Source organism: Phymastichus coffea, unplaced genomic scaffold (genome assembly GCF_024137745.1).
Source record: "Phymastichus coffea isolate CEN01 unplaced genomic scaffold, Cenicafe_Pcof_1.1 PCOF00009, whole genome shotgun sequence".
NCBI lineage: Eukaryota > Metazoa > Arthropoda > Insecta > Hymenoptera > Eulophidae > Phymastichus > Phymastichus coffea.
Window position 1 is genome coordinate 9,245,956 of NW_026706820.1, and position 23,738 is coordinate 9,269,693.

At 37.9% G+C, this 23,738-nt stretch overlaps 1 protein-coding gene across 2 annotated transcripts in view; it reads right to left on the reverse strand.

Annotated features, from left to right (window-relative positions):
- LOC131670744 (semaphorin-2A) overlaps positions 1 to 23,738 on the reverse strand; it is a 545,588-nt gene that overhangs the window by 395,085 nt on the left and 126,765 nt on the right. For both annotated transcript variants that reach the window (XM_058946635.1, XM_058946626.1), the window contains exon 2: positions 23,186 to 23,273. In XM_058946635.1, coding sequence (XP_058802618.1) covers positions 23,186 to 23,273 — 88 coding nt within the window. The remainder of the gene's footprint in view (positions 1 to 23,185; positions 23,274 to 23,738) is intronic.

Below are 23,738 nucleotides of genomic sequence, written 5' to 3' on the forward strand. Positions count from 1 at the left end.
GGTTGTATGGCTACTTTATGGTGATGGAACAACTCCTTTTTCGCCACAGGGCAGACGTCGAACACCTTACAAATCTTCCGTTGCTCCTGAAACTCCCATCTATCCCTCTTCCATTCAACGTTTCCGCCTTCACTTCATCATCAGAGTACCTCCTATCATCTGGTCGTTATCTGGTCTGCAATTTTCCCCCATTCAACTCTTCGGTGTAACATCCCTCCTTACTTCCACTCTTGATCCATAGTCTACTTTCTCTGTCACTTTTACATCTCTCTAGGGTTAATGAATTCATTCCTAAATTGAATTTATTTGACCACCACGTATAACTTGTTCCCTAGCTTCAGTTACCCTCTTTGGCCGGTGATCTTACTTAGCGCTCGTTCTGGTCTCTTGAGCATAATGTATTGTATTATGTTTGCCTGTCCACACCTAGTTACTTAAACTCATCCTATTTCATTTTGTACGCCACGACTTGTGATCTCATCTCATCTCGTCTCCTAACATTAAAGAAGCACTCTTACCCTTCAAAACCCATTTTTCAAATTTAAGATATCATTTTTTTTCATCAAGATATCATCAATTGAAGTTTACCATTTTTGAGGTTTCACCATGAGCTTAAAAGTTCGGCCAATTTTCCTGGAAGAATACGATATATTTCTTAGTATTTTTTGGATAATGATTCTAGAATCATTATCCAAAAAATACTAAAAAATATATTATAAATACTAAGAAATTATATAAATTTATAATGATTCTAGAATCATTATCCAAAAAATACTAAGAAATATATCGTATTCTTCCAGGAAAATTGGCCGAACTTTTAAGCTCATGGTGAAACCTCAAAAATGGTAAACTTCAATTGATGATATCTTGATGAAAAAAAATGATATCTTAAATTTGAAAAATGGGTTTTGAAGGGTAAGAGTGCTTCTTTAAGATGCCGTCAACCGTTTTTGAAAAGAATATAAACTCACGATGTAATCAAGCCTTGAATATGGCCAAAAAACGTGTTTTTTCGACCTTTAGGGGACGATTACTCAAAAACCTGACGTGATGGAAAAATTCTGATGACGGATTCGAATTCTACGCCAAAAATTACTTCGGAAATGACCCTCAGTTGCAAAAGAACGAAACCTTGCAGGCCTGTGTAATCTTACTACCTCTTACTGCGCTCTAACTTATTGTATCTACTTTGTATTTTGCTCATAGCCTACGGGGTTATACCCCTCGACTCAATAAAGCTTATCTATCTATCTATCTCTCTGTCTCACATGTTCCGGGCGCCGTTACTACGCGAGTAGAGTTGGCAGATCTGAACGTGAACGTTGACTATTTTTTTACGGGCGTATATTTGAATTGTGTTGCGGAGCGCGGATGGAGTAGGAAAGGCAAATCGGGTCGTATTACTGCCACCGATTCGTACTTCGTTATGAGCGCGGAATACTTGTCGAGCATAGACGAACCGGCGATATTGTTGTTTGTTTCTTTGATCGATATGTTAAGTTTATTATTGTGTGACGGAGAATCTCGGCTAGGCCGATCTCGTCCGTTCAGCTCTCGCAAATGTCCGTGCGCCGCGCCAGGCTGAGAGTGTGTACGTTTGGCACACACACTCATGCTTGGACCTTTTGTTTGCGAGGTGCTGAACACGGGCTGAGCTGACGACTGGAGCGATAGAGATGGCGCAGAAGAAGAGGAAAAGAGAGAGAGGGAGCGCTCGAATTGCGGATCGCCGCGGAAAATTCGGAGAGTCTCTGCTAGGCTTTGAGCAGAGAAAGTCGTGCGCGCGGATTAACCGAAAGGTCGCGGTTTTTCCAAGTTGGCCCCGCGACCTCGTCGACGTCTCGTTCGCTTTCGGGGACATGCCCGGTGCGCGGACGAGCATTTTTACGTGTGAGGCTGGGTCGCGCTCAGCCGTGTTTTGAAGGATACCCGGCACCGGTGCGAGTGGGTAATCGGCGAGGCGCGTGGGTGCACGCGCGAGCAATTTGGACGTACTACAGCACCGAGCAACAGGGAGGAGGCGGAGACAACAACAGCAGCAATCAACGAGCGAGTTCCGGATTGAGAGAGCAGCATCGTAGAGCAAGCGAGAGAACGAGCGAGGAGATAAATAGCGACGACAACAAACATCAGCGAGACGGTCAGCGAGGAGCGCACCAGTGACGTCACGCGGTGGAGCGTTCTAGCTGTCAGAAAGACTGAAGGTCAAGGTCGGTGCCGTGTTTTCCTCTTATCTCTCTCTCTTGCATGTTTGGGCGCCAGCTTATAGGTGGTAGCACGGCAGACCTGCTGGCTATCCCGTTGGTAGTTTAACAGCGGAAAGTATTTTGTCGGGCATTATTGTAGCGATTTAATTTATAAAGAGAATCGGCAGGCTGATCAGCCACCGATTCACCTTTCGCGTTCGGATTCATTGTTGTGTCGCTCGTAGTGTATAAGCGCGAGATCGCTGTCTTGTAACTCATTGTTGACGATTAAAGGATTAGTGTTAATCCGCTGTTGTGTTTATTCGCCGCTGTATCACTCCTCATCCCGACTTCGAATCTGTGCGTTTAACGTGTTTATGCTCGACGCGTTATTCAGTCGTGGGAACGTTTTTTGCTTCCCGAATCCCCGAATAAATAATTTGTGCGGACGGTCGCGAGCAACCCAGACGGGTACGGCCGGAATTCTCCGTTACAATTGTTAATTAAATTTGTTACTCATTTACTCGGATTTCGTTATTTCTCCTAATCATTTCTTATTTCGAGAATTTAGTAACGCGCGTTTAGATCTGTTTTAGCTCAACTGATCATTCAGTCGTGAAAACGTTCGCGCTTCTCCTTTAAATAATCTGTAAGGACGGCCGCGAGCTACCCGAAAAGGAAACAGTCGCTAAATCACTCCGTTACACACTCTAAAATTATTTTTTATTGATAATTTATAAATTGGAGGATTATATTTTTCTATTTTCTTTCTAAATACAACTATCTTTTCAAAACTAAACTACGAGGAGGGCCAATAAGTCTTTACAAAAAGAAGGAAAAAAAAGGTTAGCGTATGTAATTTTTTTTTATTTTTCAACATAATTTCCTTGAAGGTCGATACATTTTATTAAACGGCCTTCCAGTTTTTTTTAAGCCATCAGAAAAATATGATTTCTGAAAATCCTTAAAATAGACATTTGTTTCGGCGATGACTTCTTTATTCAACGTGAATCGTTGTCCGGCAAGCCATTTTTTGAGGATAGGAAATAAGAAAAAGTCACTGGGAGCCAAATCTGGCGAATATGGTGGATGGTCAATTAATTCGAACTTTAAATCGTTAATTTTTGCCATCGAAACTGCACACGTGTGAACTCAAGCATTGTCTTGAAGAAAGAGGCATTTTTTTTGTTCAAGTGAGGACGTTTTTCCCTGATTTTTTCTTTCAGCTAACCTAATGATGACGAAGAATATTGTCCAGTGATCGTCTGGCCCTTTTCCAAGTAGTCGATGTAGATGATTCCATACGCATCCCAGAAAACCGTGGCCATAATCTTGCCAGCTGACTTTACTGTCTTTACCTTCTTTGGGGCTGATTCTCCTGCGATAATCCGTTGTTCGAACTGTTCTTTGGTTTCAGGAGTGTAGTGGTGTACCCATGTTTCATCTACAGTTACGAGTCGACGCCAAAAGTCTTCCGGATTACGACGTATGTGTGTCAAAAGAGCATCAGAGGTGACCATGCGGGTTCGTTTGTTTTCAACAGTGAACAAACGCTGCATCCATCTTGCTGATATTTTTTCCATCCCCAATTTTTCATGCAAAATTGAAATGATTGTACCTTTTGACACCCTTGTGTGGCCTCAACTAATTCTCGCAATTTTAATCTTCTATCACTCAACACCATATCGTGGATTTTGTTGGCCATTTCGGGCATACTCACTTTTACAGGGCATCCTGAACGAGGTTCATCTTTTGTTGTTGTACAGCCGCGTTTAAATTCATTTACCCAGTTATAAACAGTCTTAAACACAGGGGCAGACTTGCCATGAACGGCGTTCAACTCAACTGTAATTTCTTTTGGTGCAAGGCCTTTCAAATGAAAATGTTTTGTCACCGCTCGAAACTCTGTTTTTTCCATTTTTCAAATAAACGAATAACTTTTTGTTCAACCAACGCTAACCAAAAAACGACTTAATGAATCGAGCTGAAACTTTGTACGATATCTAGTTAGTAGTATCGCTTGCCAAAAACATCATAATTTAAGCATGACGTGCGCCATCTGTTAGATTTTGTAAAGACTTATTGACCTCTCCTCGTATTTTTTCACTGCGAAAATTCATGTCAATTTTTCAGTTTTTCAGCTATCAACAATAGGGATTGCAACTCTCGAAAACCAAAAACACAATAATAGTTTTACTTTTCATAAGGATTATTATCCACTTAATTTTACTAAAAACTATTGATTTAAAGAAAAGTTATTCGAAAAAATAACTTTTCTTTTCTTTTGTAGGAGTGAACTTTGAGAGTGGATTTCACCCTTTAAATGTTTTTCAGCGGATAAAAAAAAATTACGAATCTCTTGTTTTTTTAATATACTACAAAACATATACAAGAATTAACAAAATCGGTTAGTTCGGATTGGGATATCTTCCTTGTAAGAAAATATGGCAACAGAATAGATTACAAATTAATAAAACAAACTATAATCAGTCGATTAAAGAACATAAAGAATTTTTTTATGATGACAAAATCAAAATAAAAATAACTACGTAACTATCAGAAGTGCAACTGAGGCTAATAATTATTCGTTCTGGAAAGAAACTAAAAAAAAATAATCAATCACAAAAATTCCCTTTTCTTATCTTAAAAAATAATATGAGATGGGCTAGAAAAATTATTGATAAAGCTACCATATTTGCCAAACACTTACAAATTCGACCCTTTAAAACGAAAAATGACGAGAAGGAAAACAAACTTTATTAAATTGCATGCAAAGTAATAATAGTAATGATCAACTAATAATATTAATGTAATAGAAATGAACCTCATAATACATCATTTAAAAAAGAAAAAGAGCCCCGGACACGATAATATAAACGTAAAGTTTCTGAAAGAACTTTCTATAAAAGAGAGATCATATATGAACGAAACAAAAACAATAGATAATCTACAGATGAGAAAATACTATTGGTTAGTAAGGAGAAAACCCAAAGTATTGTAACGGAGAAATACTACCGACAATCCGAACGACTAGACCCGCGGTAAACCGCACAAATAATACGTTTATTACAAAATCGAAAAAAGAGAAAAAGTAAAAAAAATGTAAGGTATGCATATAACAATCAAAACGGGATTAGAATCTCGACGGTAATGATAATCCACTCAAGAAAATTGCTGCTTCTTCTGCTCTTTTACCTCTCCTGTCGTTACCGTTCATGTTCGGTTGCTAGCTGTTTCTGTTGTCTACTCGGATAAACAGTCATATGGATCGTCCGCGATGATCCTCGACAAGATTCTTACACGCTCAGATGCAGAGATTCAACACCGACTGGGCGGGATCCAGACACCAACTACAACAAAACAGACTAGCAGGCTCTTCACGTCGGTCGTCTATCCTCAATAACTTGACTCTGGTGACGCCACGTCCGAAAATAACTTTAAACCTGTCGAGACATTAACTTACACTACTACTAGTCGAACTCGATTACTGTGTAAGACGTGTGAATAAGGCGCACGAACAAGACACGCAAAACAAGAAGTAGATAAATTTCGGAGATATATATGGCGTAGCTAGATGCCCGGATTCCGCAAATTCGTATTAACCTTTGGTGGACGCGGTGACATAGGGACCTAAATCAACATCGAGCTTGAATTTTCCCTGTAAATGAATTTGCCGTACTGAGTCAATTCAACTCAGTTATGGCTGTCTTTTATCAATTGCAATAACTATTCGGAGAGTGCGCCTTCCTTGGCCTTCTTAACCTATTAAGGCCCAGGCCAAAACTGGAAGAGATAGCGTCAAACTAACTATGTGATTCATAGGCAAATCGAAAAAAAAATACCCGTGTTTTTTCTTTTGCCATTTGCAATTGTTCATAAAAAGTTATTTAAACAAATTACCAAAAAAGTAATTTTGTTTGAAATCTAATTGCAGAAATCGATTCTACGGGAAAAAACATGAAAAAAATGTATGTAACATTTTTTTACCGGACTTCAATTTGTTAATGTAAAACGGTAATAAATAACTGCGGCTCCGACAGTCAAAGTTTCTTCGCCAAATTCCAAGCAAAATCTACGCTAGTTAGCGAAAAACTAACTATGCCATTCATAGGCAAATCGAAAAAAAAATACCCGTGTTTTTTCTTTTGCCATTTGCAATTGTTTATAAAAAGTTATTTGAACAAATTACCAAAAAAATTATTGTTTTACAAATCTGATTGCGGAAATCGATTCTACGGGAAAAAACATGACAAAATTGTATGTAACATTTTTTTGTCGGACTTCAATTTGTCATGAAAAACAGCTATTAAGCATTGAATTGATACCGATAGTCACAAGTGTTTCAACCTGATGGTTGAGTTCAGTTCAGTTGAAAAAAAATTTTTTTGATTGTAAAAATTTGTAAACCGTGTTAGAGATCACGTTTGAGTGTCGGGCTAACGGTTTTACAGAAAATTTAGAGGTTTTGTTTCTTGATACGAAAATTTGATTTCTATCTGACTACTATACAGCGAAAATCTATAATTTCTTGTAAATTTCTGTCTATTTTTGAACCAAGTAAAAATGACAAGGCGATTGGTTCAAGATTTAACCGATTTTGTCGAGGATGATGATATTGATGATTCCCGAGCTCATGTCGATATATCGTTCATTCTCGGAGATCACGAAAGCTCAGATGGGGATTCTGATTGCAATGTTGATGAAAATATATGATTTGAATTGATTCCTGTTGGTTCGTATGAATATATAAAAAGCGCATACAGCAGCACTCAAAAACTATTAGAACCCAATCATGTTTACGATTGGCAAGTATTAGATTTGAATGATACCTCAACTGTGAATAACGATGATCCCTTCAACGTTCAATCCATTTTCTCTTTGTATTCTAAAAACTCTTTGGAATTATTTGAAAAATATTTCTCAAATTCAATGAAAAATTATATCGTAGAAGCTACAACTAAAAACAATTTTGAATTAAGTATGAATGATCTAGAAAAATTTATTGTTATCATAATGATTACTATTTTCAATTCGTGAAAGAATCTCCGTGACTATTGGTCAACTAAAAATATCTTACAATGCCCAGTTATTTCTGAACTTATGACAAGAAATAAATTTATTGAAATCAAGAAGAAAATAAGATTTTATAAACTTCAAGATGAAAATAAAAATGATAAAGTTTGGAAAATTAGAAGTTTATATGATTATTTTCGTGAAAATAGTATGCAGTTCGGTTTTTTTGATTACAACTTATCAATAGATGAGATGATGGTAAAATATTTCGGGAAGTTTGGCATAAAACAGTGTATTAGAAATAAGCCAATCAGATTTGGAATAAAATTATGGGCCCTTTGTTTCTTAGATGGATATTTATATGAACTGGATATTTATACAAGTAAAGTAGGACTCGATGAACGGAACCCTCTAGCTGCTGTTTGTTTGGGATCGAAAGTCGTTATCAAGTTGCTATCGCCTTTACGACAAGTAACTAATAAAGAAGATCTTACTAAGTATCATGTGTATTTTGATAATTTTTTCACCAATCCAGATCTTATGGTACATTTGGAAAAAATTGGATTATCAGTAACTGGGACGGTCAGACAAAACCGCGTCAAAGAAAAAGTTGAAATGCCAAAAAAAGCTGAGAGGGGAACAACTATCGCTCTTCACGATCAAAATTTCAAACTGAATTATATAACTGTGATGGATTCTAAACCTGTATCAGTGTTATCAACAAAATTTGGGGATGAACCGAAAATTGAAGTGCAGCGATGGCATGAAAAAGCTAAGAGGTTGCAACGATTACCGAAAATCGTTCGACTCGCGTGAGGTTAATAAGCGGCTGAACGAGAAAAGCCGCGATCGGTTCGAGAGAGAGAGAGGGCGCGTAGGGGCAATGACCGGGAGGGGAGAGTTCGGTAGCTAGTATGACTGTGTCACTCAGTCCGGCTAGACCCTCTCTCTACGGTTTCGTGCTCCTAACGTTTTGGTTTTTAATTGAGTGAGATCCAGAAAGCCAGGGTTTACCGTTGGAAAGTGCTGCAGTGGGTGCGTGCATAGCGAGGCGTGTGCGGTGGCAACAAGCATCGCTGCGAGAGTGACCTCGGTAATAACCTCAGCGTTACCTGCAAGCCCGGCAGGAACACATAGTGGGCAGAACAGCAGCACCACCAGCAACAGCAATAACAGCAGCAACACCAACAACAACAGCAATAACAGCGGCAGTGCAGCGAGCGGCGGAGCAGCGAATCTGCGATTTGCATATCGGGTACGGTTGGCCACCGTATCCTCAACTATCTCGCGGTAGGTGCACCTTCCCTTATTGTTGTTAGCGTGCGATCCCGCGCAGCGTGCGCGAAGAAATAATTTATTGCGCGCGAGCGGTTAGTTCGCGTCGGTCGCGATTTTCTCTCTCTCTCCCACCCAACGTATTGTCAGTTGTATTTGCGTGCGCAAGACTCTCGGCAAATCCCCCGTGTATCTATTTTATCCAATAAAGCGATCAGTAGTCACTGCTAAATCGAATCATTATTTCGTCTTTCCTTTGTCCGGAGTTCGCGTTTGTTTACTTTCGATTCGAATAAGCCGGTAGCGTAGCACGGATCACGCGGAGATCGGTAGAAGCGAATCGCCAACCAAGTTTCCAGCACCGGCCGTAGGAGCGCTGCTAGGCAAGAGCGACAGCGCCGCCAAGTGGCGAGTTGGGGAACCCAACTCGGATTGGCGAGAAGACTCTGCGCAGGCGCACTCCCGGGCAAGGTAGGTTGACGTGCTTTCGGCACGTAGATAACAAGGCGTCGTTGGCCGAGTTAACAAATAGGTTAAACGGCAGCCTGTTACAAGGTCCATTATTTTCCCTCAAGCGTTTTCTTCCTATTACCAAAACATGGGTGGGGTTGATTTGCATGATCAACATTGCAATGCTTTGATGCCTTCAATTAAGAGTAAAAAATGGACATGGTGTCTGGTCTTACGACTTATTCAGGCTTCATTGACTAATGCTACTGTGATTTATAATAAGCTGTATCCAGACTTGCCTAAAGGTTCAAAAGATATTGTGCAAGAAGTTTGTGAATTTTATCTTGAGAAATTTGCGAATCACGTCCTAACAAGTAAAAGAGATCAAGTGACACATCATTGCATAAACACGTAATCAAACAAGGTATGTACAAAACATGTGGGGTATTATCGTGTGAGATGAAAACTGAATTTTATTACCAAAAATGTGCTATACCCTTGTGCAAAAGACACCGAGAAGATCATGAAAATAAAACTGAATAAAAATTCAATCGAATTACATGATCAATGCTTGATAGCTGTTTTTCATGACAAATTGAAGTCCGACAAAAAAATGTTACATTATTGTTGTCATGTATTTTCCCGTATAATCGATTCCCGCAATCAGATTTCAAAAAAAATTACTTTTTTTGGTAATTTGTTTAAATAACTTTTTATAAACAATTGTAAATGGCAAAAGAAAAAACACGGGTATTTTTTTTTCGATTTGCCTATGAATGGCATAGTTAGTTTTTCGCTATCTATCGTAGATTTTGCTTGGAATTTGGCGAAGAAACTTTGACTGTCGGAGCCGCAATTATTTATTGCCGTTTTACATTAACAAATTGAAGTCCGACAAAAAATTTTACATACAATTTTGTCATGTTTTTTCCCGTAGAATCGATTTCCGCAATCAGATTTGTAAAACAATAACTTTTTTGGTAATTTGTTTAAATAACTTTTTATAAACAATTGCAAATGGCAAAACACGGGTATTTTTTTTTCGATTTGCCTATGAATCGCATAGTTAGTTTGACGCTATCTCTTCCAGTTTTAGCCTGGGCCTTAATAAGTTAATGCTATGTTGAGCTTTAATCTCAGCATAACTTAAAGCGTTAAGCGTTACGCCATTATTTTTCCAGGTCTCGGGCATTGCTCATTTGGAGCAATTTATCGATCTTAACAAAGCAGATTGTGACGATGACTGAAATGTGCTAGATTTACAATAGCTCTCAACCTAAACCCAAAAGGGGGGAGGTAGTGTGCCGAAAGACTTCTTGGTTAGTAGAATTAATTTTACGAAATGAAGGATCTAATTTGGTGAAGGTAACACCAACATGGTGAATACCAGTGAGTGAGTACTCAATTCATATGTTGTTAATACCGCTAAATGTAATGCTAATGTCCATTTTCAATTTTACAAAATGACAAATCCAAGATAGTGTCAGTAATACCAAAATCAGTTAGTGGTAATAAATATGCGAATATAATCACTAAATATTTACTTGAATTTTTGAACATTTTGTATATTTTCAAAACTAATTGATACTATACTAAACGAAATTATTCATCTGTGTTCACTATTAAGACTGTTTGATATAACTTTGTTATCGTCAAATTGTGTGTGGTGAATATAATAGAAAAATAAATCTTGAATGCTTAAGTTGAGAAGACGTTGACTTAAAATAGGATCATGTATACTGCCTGAATCATGAATAACTTTGTTATTTCACTGGAAAAACCTCAAAAAAGCCACTTGAGATGCCTCTGGAAACTATCTTGACTTGAGAGAAGGTCTTGGTAGTTCCAAGCGATCTTCCTGGAAAAGCATCAGAAAAAACCACCGGGAAAAGCCTCTGAAAACTATCTTAGTTTGGTAGTAGGCAGTGGTAGTTAAAGGTGAACCTCTATCCCTGATAGAAGGCTGGAAGACTTCAGAGAGATTTGAAACTGATTGAGATGCTAGAATAAATGGGCTGAATGATTGGATGCACTGATCTTTATACTTTTGCTCAGAGCGCTTATAGTGTTCTCTCCCACTATGTCACATTTTGGTAGAAGGAACAAGATGTTCCATAATAGGTCACCCTCTGGTGAATTGCTACTTGTAATTCAAAATATAAAATAAGTATCATCAATAATCGTGTTGTGAGTTATCAAAAAGCAAGACTTGACCTGTCGTTGTACATGGGCGAGATAGGAAACGAGGCCAAACATTTACTTTTAATGTTTGTACAGTCATGACATCACAACTGTTTACTGTAGACTCGTCGATATGAACGAAAAAAGTCAGCCACACAATAAAACGATGATAAGGAAAAAATTTGGAAATGCAGACCGAAACCTGAACAATTTGTTTTTTCAAAATGATATAGGTAAAAACAACTTGCGTATTGCAAAATAATTTATAAGGTCAAAACAACTGCATACACTTTTGACATTGTTCACAATAAATATTCTTACATTTCTGGCAGTTATTGCTAGTTCGGCATAATCTTTGTGAAGATTTTGTGGGTTTATTGTGGATATGATGATATTTTCTGAAACAAGTATTACAAAAATGATTTTTGCATTCAGGGCAATAAAATATTGTTTTTACGGCTATGGTTTTTACACACTCATCTACGATCAGGTATTACGAGCTTCAAATACTTTGAATACTTTCCAAACGGTTGCTCTAAATATGATTTTTCGATAATGTTAGCAAAATCATTACTCGTGATTTACTTTTTGTTCACCATATTATACAAAATCAGAGCATTTGTCAATGAAGACTGAATCAATCTAGTATTATATATTCAGTATTACATCCAGAACTATGTATTATATACGTAGTTATACTCAGTATTATAATACTGCAGTATTGATTATGAAGATCAACTCCTCTCATAATATTGTTACATGTCTTGAATACTCCAGGAAATTGAATTGGTACTTTCCGATTAGCTGTTCTATAGAATCGTTCCATTGGAATCGTAGGTGTAACGCCAAAAGCTGTAGATAATATTGATACTGGTTTCTAATTCGTTATTGTAATACAATTTATACCACTGCTTTTATCATGACTTACATCATACCATCCGCTCACAGCTTTCTTTTTATTTATTATATATTTACCTATCAATGTCTTCTGTTTAGGATTTTTGATTAATATTTTTGATTTTTTATTCGAATTATCCAACATTTTTGGGAACATTTCATTTTTATAAACACGATCTAACTGTCGAGAGAGATGGAAAAAGAGAGAGCGATAGAGGAAAGAAGAAAGAGGGAGTCACGCGAGCATTCTCCCGCGGCTTTCGATGACAGTTACGCTCGAGTTCTTAAGCAACCACTGCACGCACGGAGTTTTACGGCCTTTCTTTTGTGAGTTTTCCCGCACCCTTGCCGACGAGGATTATTTCGGATACGCGTCCGGTGTACGGATAATTGTGTTTCTTGGCTGAGTCGCATCCAGCCGCGGCAAAAAGCAAAAACTGACACCGGTGTGCGTGGGCGACTAGGTTCCCGAGTGACGAGATACAACAGCAACAACAACGACAGCAGCAGCACCAACGGCAACAACAACAGCGAAGAAGATTGGTGCCGTGCCCCCCCCCCCTCTCTCTCTCTCTCTCTCTAAGATCTACCACCGATTCGTACCGCGCTCGCGAAAATTGTTATAGTTGCGTAGTGGTTAGCTGTGTGGGGAATGCCGTATGTATTAGTTTGTTGCCGAAGTATACGGATCTTAACCTGTTAACCGGGAAAACCCCTTTCTAATTACGCAACATATAACGGGCGAGTCCTTTTCCACTAAGACGTGTATGAATGACGTATTACCATAGTAGTAGTAAAATATACGTCCCGCCCGTTCCAGGGCGCAATATAAATATCGAGGACGTATTCATATGTTCTACCCGTACTTATTGTTGTTTACTTTGGACGTATTTATACGTCCCGCTCGGTTAACAGGTTAATATAACGTTACTGTCACACTTATTGTTGCCCAAGTCACTCCCGATCCCTAATCCTGCCTCGTACGTTTGTCACGTTTGCTCGGCATGTCATTTAGTCGTGGGAACGTTCGCGCTTCCCGAATTCGCCCTTTTAAATAATTTGGGGGTCAATCACAAGCTGCCCTAATGGATCATCGATTTTCACCGTTACAATATTTAAATATTTTCCTCGGGAGTGGGTTTCGACTCGTGGAGGGATGTGGACGTGTCTTGGTTGTGAATGCGAGTTTTGGTGAGAAAGTTAGAGGAAAAGTGTTTGAGGGGAGAGATAGAGGTGAAAAGAAGGTGCAGGCGGAATAGAAGTGGAGTAGAGAGAGAGAGAGAGGTTTGGAGAAGAGTAAGAAAAAACAGAGAGAGAGGAAAAAAGAAGAGAAAAGTTGAGGTTAAGAGAGAAAATCAGGAAGCGAGAAAAGCAGGTAGAGAGGAGGGGCGCAGTCAGAAGTAAAGGCGCAGACAGAAAAGGTAAGATGGGGAATAAAGGTGAAATCACGAGTAGAAGTAGAGAGACGAATTAAGGCGTACGGGATAGTGATGGAAAAATTTGTGACAACAGAAAAATTAAGAGATAAAGGTGGAAGGATGGATAAGAAAGGTACAGAGCGAAAGTGAGAGAAGCGAAACGGGGGGAGAAGAAAGAGAAGAGTTGGACAACACGATAAGAGAAGTGGGAAAATATAGTGTGGCAGAAAATATAATGGAAAAGATACTAGCGGAGATAAGGGAATGAAGAGAGGCAAGAGAGGAAGAAAGGAGAGAAAGGACAGAAACGTTTAAAGAAATAATAAAGAAAATGGAAAGAATGGAGACAGAGGAGAAACGAAGAGAAGAAAGATGGGAGAAAGAAATAGCAAAAGTTAGGAGAGAACAAGAGAGAGAGAGAGAAGAAAGGAAAAAAGAGATGAAGAAAAAAAGAGAAAAAGCAGAACTTAGAGAAAAGAAACTGCAGGAAAAATGGGGAGAGAGGATGAACCAGTTGGAAAAAGAGTGCGTGAAACTAAAAGAATGTATAGAAGGAGGAAACGAGAAACAAAGAGGAACAGAAATAGGCAATAAGGAAGAAATAGAATATATGAAAGAAAAAATGGATAGAGAAAGTAGGATAAACAATATAATAGTGACAGACTTAGAGGGTGGGTTGACATAGGAAAGGAAGGGAGAGGCAGAGGACTAGTTAAGGGAGGAAATATAAATGAAAGGGGAGATAGTGAATCTGAGAAGAATAGAAGGGATAGCGGGGAGGGAGAATAGGGGAGAAAGAGGAAAAAAGATATGACAAATTAAATGCGTATCATGGGATCAAAAAGAAGAAATCATGAAGAGGAAAAGGAAGCTAGGACAGAAAAAGAAAAAGATAGATCAGCACTGGAGGCGGAAACAGAGGAACATAAGAGAACAAGTAAGAAGGAAAGCGAGGGAAATAAAAAGTAAAGCTAAAGAGGTAAAGATGTGGCGTAACGGGGTGACGTTAAAGGAAGAAGACTGGTGATAGAGTGAGAGGGAGGAAAAAATGGTATAAAAAAGGGCGGAAGGGTTTTGAAAACACGAAGGAAAAAAAGATAGAGAGGGGGAGGGGGAGAGATGGAGGAGAGGTAGTAAAGATACTATTCTGGAACATGGCGGGGATTAGGAGCATGGAGGAAGACGACTGGAAATATGTTAGGGAATTCGATATAATAGGACTAACGGAAACTTGGGTGAATAGGTAAGCGGCAGAAACAGGGGTGGAGAAGCAACTGAAAGGATATAATATAGATTGGAATGACTCAAGAAGGGAAGGAAGAAGAGGGAGAGAAATAGGGGGAGGAATAATGACGGTAAGAGAGAGGAAAGGGATGAGTAAGGTTGAGTGGAAGAAAGAAAGAACAAGTGAGGTAATACCAGAAGAAATAAAGATCGGAGGGAGGAAATACATGATAGCAACGGTGTATATGCAACATGAAAAAAAGAAAAACTATGAATACCTAAGCGAAGAGATTGAGAAAAATAAAGGAAATACAGTAATTATAGGAGACTTCAATGCAAGAATAGGAAATGAAAGGAGAGAATGGGAGACAGAAGAAAACCTAGAAGAAATAAAGGCCAACAACAAAGTGTTAAATGCAGAGGGAGAAAAAATGATAAAATGGTTAGGACAAATGGGTTTAGTGATAATAAATTGGAGGAAAGGAGATGAAGAGCGAGAAATAATATTTATAGAAGCGAGAGGAATGTCAACGAAAGATTATTTAGTAAGTAACGAGGAAGGCGATGAGGCGATAAAAAGGATTTAAATAAAAGAGAGGGTAAGGTCGGACAACTTGCCAGTAGAAGTGGAATTGGGAGATAAAATAGTAGAAGAAAGAAAAGAAGAGGAAGAAAGAGTGATAGACGACTAGAGCGAAGAATGTATAAGAGAGTAACAGAGATGGATAGAAGCAATAGAGGGAACAGAAAAATGGAAAGAGATAAACAATAGAGTGAGGAACGCAGTCGTAAAAAAAATATCAGGAAAAAAAAAGGATCGAAAAAATGCTAGTGGAGAGAAGAATGTAGGATAAAAAGGGCTAGAGTGATGGCAGAGTTAAATAAGGTATGAAAAGGAGAAGGAGACAGAGGCAAATGCCTAGAAGCAAAGAGAGAATACAAAGAGGAAATAAGAAAAGCGAAAGAAGCTGAGGGGAAATAGTGGCAGAAGAAATAAGAAAAGATAAGACGAGAAAAAAATTCTGGGATAAAGTTAATTGCAATAGGAAGAAAAAAATTGGATTAGTTGAAAATATAAGAAAAGAAGAATGGTTAAAGCACTTCATGGGACAACTGGGAGAGAAAGAAAAGGAGGAAAGAAAAGGGGAAGAAACCGAAGACAGCGAAGGAGAGGAAGGTGAAGATATCAAAGTAAGAGAAGTAAAAGAGGTAATAAGAAAAATGAAAAAGAAAAAGGCGACAGGAGAAGATGGTATAGCGAATGAAGAGTGGATGGAAGGCACGGAAGGCTTGTTAAAAGATATGGCAAAATGCTTAAACGGAATATGGAACGGAGAAGGATATCCGGAAGAATGGAGGAAGGGAATAATAGTACCAATATATAATAAAGGGAGGAAAGAAGAAGTAGAAAACTATAGAGGAATAACGCTGATGGACACGTGATATAAAATATACACGGAATTACTGAGGAAAAAGCTGGAAAGAGAACTAGAAGCAAAAGAAACACTAAGCGATACGCAGATGGGATTCAAGAAGAAAAGAAGAACAATGGACGCAATATATATATATTAAAAACAATAAAACGGAAGAAAATAAGGGAAGAAGGAGGGAAACTGTATGTATTCTTTGCCGACATGAAGGCCGCGTTTGACAAGATAAAGAGGAAGAAAATATGGGAAATCATCAAAGAGAAAGGGATAAATGGGAAAATCAGGAGAAGAATAGAAGAAATATATAAGAAAACAGGGAGTAAGGTAAAAGTTCGAGGAGAGATAATTGGGGAGTTTGAGACTTACAAAGGCGTAAGGCAAGGGTGCCCTTTGAGCACCACGCTATTTAATCTTGTCTTCGCCGACCTGGAAGTCAAGATCAAACAGGTACAAGAAGGAGGGGTAGTGATAGAGTGGAAGAAAATATGGACATCAGGATATGCAGATGATATAGTGTTGATGGCAAAGAGTGAAAGTAGAATGAAAGCGATGCTGAAAAAAATAAAAAGATACCTGGAAGAAAGGGGATTAGAGCTAAATGTAGGAAAATCAAAGATGATGAAATGCAGGAGAGGAGGAGGAAGGGGGAAGGAAGAAAAATTCGAATGGGAAGGTGAGAAGATAGAGATGGTTAAAGAGTAGAACTACTTGGGATATGTGATAAGCAGAAATAACGGAAATAATAAGCAGATAAAGAAGGTAGAAAGGAAAATAAATATGGTACACGGAAGACTATGGGGGCTAGGAGAAAAGCTATTTAGAGAAAATTGGGAGTTTAGGATGAACCTGTTCGACACACTGGCGAAAAGCGTGATTATGTATGGAGCAGAAATCTAGGGATGGAAGAGATATGAAGAAATAGAGAGATTACAACTAAAATACATAAAGTAGGTATTGGATTAGATAGAAACACGCCAAGTTACTTAATACGATAGGAAAAAGGAAGACAAGAAATGAAAGAAACAGCATTAGAAAGAGCAATGAAGTATGAAAGCAAAATAAGAGAAGAAAGAGATGGCTCAATAAAAAAAGAAGCATGGAGAAAAGGGAAAGAAATGAAAAAGATAAAAAGGGTAAGAAGGAGGAGAGAGAGGAAAGGCTAGAAAAAAGTAAAATACATAGAGAGAGGGAAGAGGGAGTCGAAATAAGACAAGAGTTTTGAGAAAAAATAAGAATAAATAAGAAATAAATAAAAATAAGAGATAGAAAAAATAAAAGAAGAGCTAAAGAAAAAAGAAGAAAAAGAACTAAAAGAAAAGCTAAAAAAGTCAAGATACATAAAGTAGTGGAAAGAACTGAAAGAAGAAATGAAGAAGTATAGATTAAAGGAAATTTAAGGAGAGGGAAGAATAAAAGGCTTACAAATAAGGGAAAGGTTTAGGTTAGGTAATGAGACCAGAGGAAGCAGATATTGGGAAAAAAAGAAAATAAGAGATGCAGAATGTATATGAAAGAAAAAGAAAATTGGAAGCACATTGTAGAAAAATGTGAAAAAAGCAAAAAGGAAGGGGAAGAATGGGAAGAAATAATAATAGGAAGCAAAAAAAAGATAGAGCTAAAATAAAAATGAAGAAGAAGCGGAGATGAGAAAGAAAAAGGAAAACAAGAAGACAAAATTATAAGACACTAAGGAAAATAAGTGAAGCTGAGGAAATGTAAGGCAGAGGGAGCAATAAGAAATGAGAAAAAGGTATCAAAGCCCTAATAAGAAGAAAGACAGGTGAGATGATTAGCAAGAAAGAGAGCAAAAGCAAAAGAAAGGCAAAGGTGAAAAGGCAAAAGAAAGTATCAAAGGAAGAAGACGAAAAGAAAATAAGCAAGAAAGGGAGAAACAGAATAGTGGAAAAGGCAGATCTCGAAGAGAAGGAGGAAGAGAAGATTAAGCAACTGAAAAATGGAATGAAAGGCTGAACAGACAGACACAGAAGATGGAGACGCAAAATTTGCAGACACACCTACATACGCACACATATACATAAAACACGCACACACGCGCACATACACACACAAAACATATACATTAGCAACTACACAAACTAGACACGAGACACAAATTGTGAAGTAGGAAATGTAAAGAAAAATGTAACGAAAGTTGAAATAAAATAATATATATAACGTATATAACGGCGTTATATATAATATATATATATATATATATATATAACGGCGTAAAGGTTATAAGTGTTTTGCGTGCTCGGCGATTTCTTGTTATCGAAAAATATGGATCAAAGGATTTGCATCAAATTTTGTGTAAAAAAAAAAATAAAGTGCTCTGAAACATTTGAAATGTTGACGATGGCATAAGGTGAAACTGTTCTGAGTAAAAAAAAATGTTTACAAGTGGTACAAACTCTTCCAAGATAGCCGGGACGATGCCAATGACGAGCCTCGCTCTGGACGCCCAAGCACGTCAACAACTGATGAAAACGTTCAAGCAGTGAAGAAAATTGTTCTGGAAAATCGTCGAATCACTATCAGAGAAGTTGCTGAGGATGTTGGTATATCGCTTGGCTCGTGCCATGAAATTTTTTCTAACGTTTTGGGCATGAGACGTGTGTCAGCGAAGTTTGTTCCGAAATTGCTAAATTTTGACCAAAAGAACCGTCGCATGAGCATCGCTCAAGAACTGTTGAATGACGTCAACGACGACCCAGATTTACTCAGAAGGGTCATAACTGGTGACGAATCATGGGTATATGGTTATGATATCGAAACCAAAGTCCAATCGTTCCAATGGAAGAGCCCAGATGAGCCAAGACCGAAAAAAGCACGCCAAGTTCGATCAAATGTCAGAGTTTTGCTCACTGTTTTCTTCGATTACCATGGCGTGGTGCATCAGGAGTTCTTACCATATGGACGTACGGTCAATAAACAGTATTATCTTGAAGTTATGCGCCGTTTGCGAGAACCAATACGAAGAAAACGCCCAGAATTTTGGAAAAACAATTCATGGCTTTTGCATCGCGATAATGCCACTGCTCGCTCATCTTTGCTTGTGAGAGATTTTTTGGCCAAAAACAACACCACAATCATGCCTCAGCCACCATATTCACCGGATTTGGCCCCATGTGACTTTTTCTTGTTCCCAAAACTAAAGAGACCTATGAAAGGACGGAGATTTGCAACTATTGAAAAGATAAAAACAGCATCGCTGGAAGAGCTCAAGGCTATACCGAACAGTGCTTATGAGAAGTGCTTTGAGGATTGGAAAAACCGTTGGCATAAGTGTATTATATCTGAAGGGGATTACTTTGAAGGGGACAACATAAATATTGATAAATAAATAAATATTTTTTCTTAAAAATACAAAGTCACCTTACTTTTTAAACACACCTCGTATGCTGAAACTCAAACTAAATTAGAAAGAACGCATGAACTCCAGTGGATGGAAGGAAAAAAAAAGTATAATGATAATTTTAAAAACAAAATTTTATTGAAAGACTCGGTAAAAAATAAAATACAAGAAATGGAGCCAGTAGAACTGTTTGAAACATTTTTCTCAACTGAAATGAAGCAATATATTATAGATGCTTGCAAAGAAAATAATTTTGATTTAAAGTTAAAAGACTTAAATACATTCGTGGGAATAATCATTTTGACGGTCACGTGATCCCTTTTTATCTTGTAACGTTGTTTCTTCTGCTATGTCACGTAATAAATTTGAAGAGATCAAATCAAAATTAAAATATTCACAAACGAAAGATAAAAATCCAACTGACTAAGCTTGGCGTGTTCGTTCACTATTAAACCTATTTGAAATTAATATTATGAAGTTCGGTGTGTGGAGAACTGCTCCTTCCATCGATGAAATGATGGCTAAGTCTTATGCGAGGACGGTTCTAAAACAATTCATTCGAGAAAAACCCATACGATTTGGTCTCAATTCTGGGGTCTTTGTACTTCCGATGATTTTGTATTAGATCTTGACTTATACTGCGGAAAAAATTCTATAACGCGAAGTAAATTTAGTAAGTGTGCATTAGGATCTCGCGTTGTCATGAATTTACTAGAAAAGTTTTTTCGTGTTATACCTCCGGGCAAAATATCTATGTTCCATCTTTATTTTGATAATTATTTCACAAGCTTAGATCTCGCTGTGCATTTGAAGAAGCATGGGCTAAAATGTACAGGTACTATTAGAGAAGATAGAGTCAAAGATAAAAATGTTTTAAATAAAAAAGCTCAAAGAGGTGAGTATGCCGTGAAGCACGATAAGAACAGTGGTATAAATTACATCACTGTGATGGATTCAAAACCAATTTCGATTATTTCTACTGCTGCAGGGGTAACTCCATTATCCTTTTCAAAGAGATACAGTAAGCAAGAAGGAAAAAAAGAAAATACCTTTTCCGAGGGCTATTAGCGTCTATAACAGTTTTATGGGTGGCAATGATGTCCACGACGGACATTGTAACAATTTACTTCCGAGTATTAGTTCAAAAAAGTGGACGTGGGTAGTTTTTTTAGGACTAATTCAAGCTTCGATTGTAAATGCTACTGTACTATTCAATGCTGTCAATGATGAGAAAAAAAGGGTAGGAACAAAAGATTTTGTACTTTCAATAGCTAAAAATTACATGACGCAGAGACAATGCAAAAAAGAGAAACACAATATGTCCAAACAAACAAAACTCAAACTTTGTTCTTATTGTCCCGTAAGAACGAGAATTATCTGTGAAAAATGTGATTTATCGATTTGTGTTGAATGTTTCAAAAAAAACACTGAAAAATTCGTATTGCAGTGAGAGGCAAGGGGACTCACTCAAATCAAGCACCTCGAAAAGTGAGAGGCAAGAGGATTCACTCAAATCAAGCACCCCAAAGGTGACAAAATTCTACTACGTCCTCGTCGTTATCTCTGGGTCATGCTAAGAGTAGAACGTTTTTTATCTCGAAAACTATTGAGTTTGGAGAAGTAGTTTATGAAACAAAAAGTCTTAGAATTTATCAAGGAACACGCATGTATTTTTTCAGAATTTTTGGAGATGATTTTGGAAAAATGGATTTTCCGTATTCTCCGAAAATTCAAAAATCGCCTCGGAAAATTCTGAAAAAATTCAGGCGTATTTCTCGTTTAATTCTACGACTTTTTTGTTCAATGAACTTTTCATCTAAACTTAATGATTTCCGAGATCAAAAATGAGAAATGTTTTTTATGGATTTTTTTTTATTTTGCCACTATTTTTTTTGGAAGAAGTGGTTCAAAAATTCTACCAAAATTCCTGGAGATACTTTGATAGTTGTGATCACCTCTGATCATATTTGTTTGATGATTTTTTAGCGGTAACATTGCTAAAAAAAATCGCAAACTTAATTTTTCGCAAAATTTTTCAGGTTTTTGTTGTTTAATTGGCTATAACTTTTTTATAACACAATCAATCGCAATTTTGAAAAAAGATTCTGAAAGAGCGTTAAATTTCCCATCCAAATACGTGTTTGCAAAAATTTCTTAGGCCTATGACTACAGAAAAAAACGCGTTGAAAATCGACAAAAAAATTGAGCATTTTGGTCGTTAATGGGTTAAGACAAGAAATATCTTAAAATCTACATTCGTCGTAACTTACAAGAATCTCGGTATATTATAATAGAATATTTATAAATTATATAGCGATGAACGTTACATCCCCGCTCTTGTCTCGTCAGAGTAACTGCCCGCGAGGGGCAGTACCTACTGGACAGGTATGGAGGGCGTACACGAGGAGAGAGAGATAGAGAAAAGGCAGTTGACGAGAGACTCCTCCGCAACAACGACGTTTTCTTTTGCCCAATACGATATTCTTTTGCGGATAAGATAAGTAGTGTCGTGACCTTTCACCAGGACACCAGCTGAGAAAAGAGGGTATCCTGAGAGACAGAGAGAGACAGAACTTCGGCGGACGCCCAACTCCGTACGACCGACTTCTCCAGTAAACCCGAAGAAAAAGGGGAATAGCCTGAACGATGAATCGGCTAGAAGCGGCTATCGCGAGGTAAGTTGGTCAGCTTCGGGCAATAGATTCGCATGTTAAAGATAAAATCGCCGGTCGATCTCACGTGAGATCACAAAGAAAATGAAGGTGATCGCGCGCGTATCGCGAATCTAGCGTAGGCGAGTGATCGTAGCGTGTGCGCGGCAGTGGACAAGATGGCGGCGCCCGCAACCGCAACGTGTTAGCAATTGTTATCGTGGCGCAGGCCCTAAAATTTATAAATGAACCGCAAAACAATAAACAGTACCGATATGATAATAAAATTCAATTTATGTTAATTATTGACTGGCCCTTTGGAATTGTCTATTCCCGCATCAGTACGTTCGTTTCCGCTATACGACTTCGTGCTCTCGCGTCCATTTTCAGCTAGCGGAATTCCCCAATATTTTCGAGCGAGGCTGAAGGTGCCTAATAAAAGTAACGGCAGCAACCAACGGGGACTTCGCCCAAGGGCAAGGGCACACGCCCAAGGTAAGGTCACGGTGTAAGGATCGACGCAGAGAAAGCGTTTTGGGATTGCCCTTGGGGGCAAGCATCAAAAAGCATACAGTGCGCCGCTAAAGCGTACATCATTGTGTGACAACACGGCAACGCTTACGCAATTCGTGCTTATCCACATACATGCTATAAGATATACCCGCAAACTCGTACACGGCATAGCCCATCAAACATCATATCCTGTTACAATTAATAGTATAACAACGACTATTAATGTTATGTTTATTACTGTGGTTCAGCCAGCTGAGCACTGAGTATGCAGTATGTTCATGATCTCATATATTTGGAGTACTATACTTCATGCGATTTCTTACAACTAATTGAGCAGTGCAGAACGAACTATGTTTTGCACGCAGAATACACAACTTCCCTTGAACAAATAAACAATTAAATACATCTTACAAAAGGCCTTCAAAAAATCTCTGAAATCAAGCAATCTGTAGATTGCATTTCATAAACGACAATACAAAGCTTTAAAATTTTGAGCAGCTGTTTATTAAGTTGGCAATGATTTCCGGGAAAGATAGCTTGAAAAAATATTTTTTCATAAATATATTTTTAATGAAAGAGAAATATAACTTACATGGCTCCAACATACAAAACATCTCGCATGCTATCTAGATAGAGAGTCCGGTAATACTGTGTGCCGCAATTGAACTCATAAACATGCTCTAAAAATAAAATATAAAAGAAATTAGGACTAAATCTTGAATATTTATCAGCGAAGCCCTACAATAAATCTACTTAAACTTTTCCAACTTTATTTTATCAATACTGTTATACAACGACTGAGAACTACGTTCGTAATCTCTCTATTATATATACATTATATATTACCTATATACAGGGTGTCAATTAAGTCCCGGGACGCCTGAATATTTTCTGAAGTACTTCAGTTCTGAAAAAGGTCAAGGTCATTCCTTTAGTAACTTTCAACGCGGAATCCGATGGTGACCTTGGATTTGACCTTGAGATTGACCTTCAAGGTTATTTCAAGGTCAACTTTGTTTTTTCAAATAGGAACCCCCATTTTTGACCCCGGATTCGGAAAGAGCGGGAAATTTTACGTCCAAAACGGTATTTTTAAATTTTTTTTCATGGCCTTGAGAAGGTCGATTTAAGGTCAAATGTTTAAA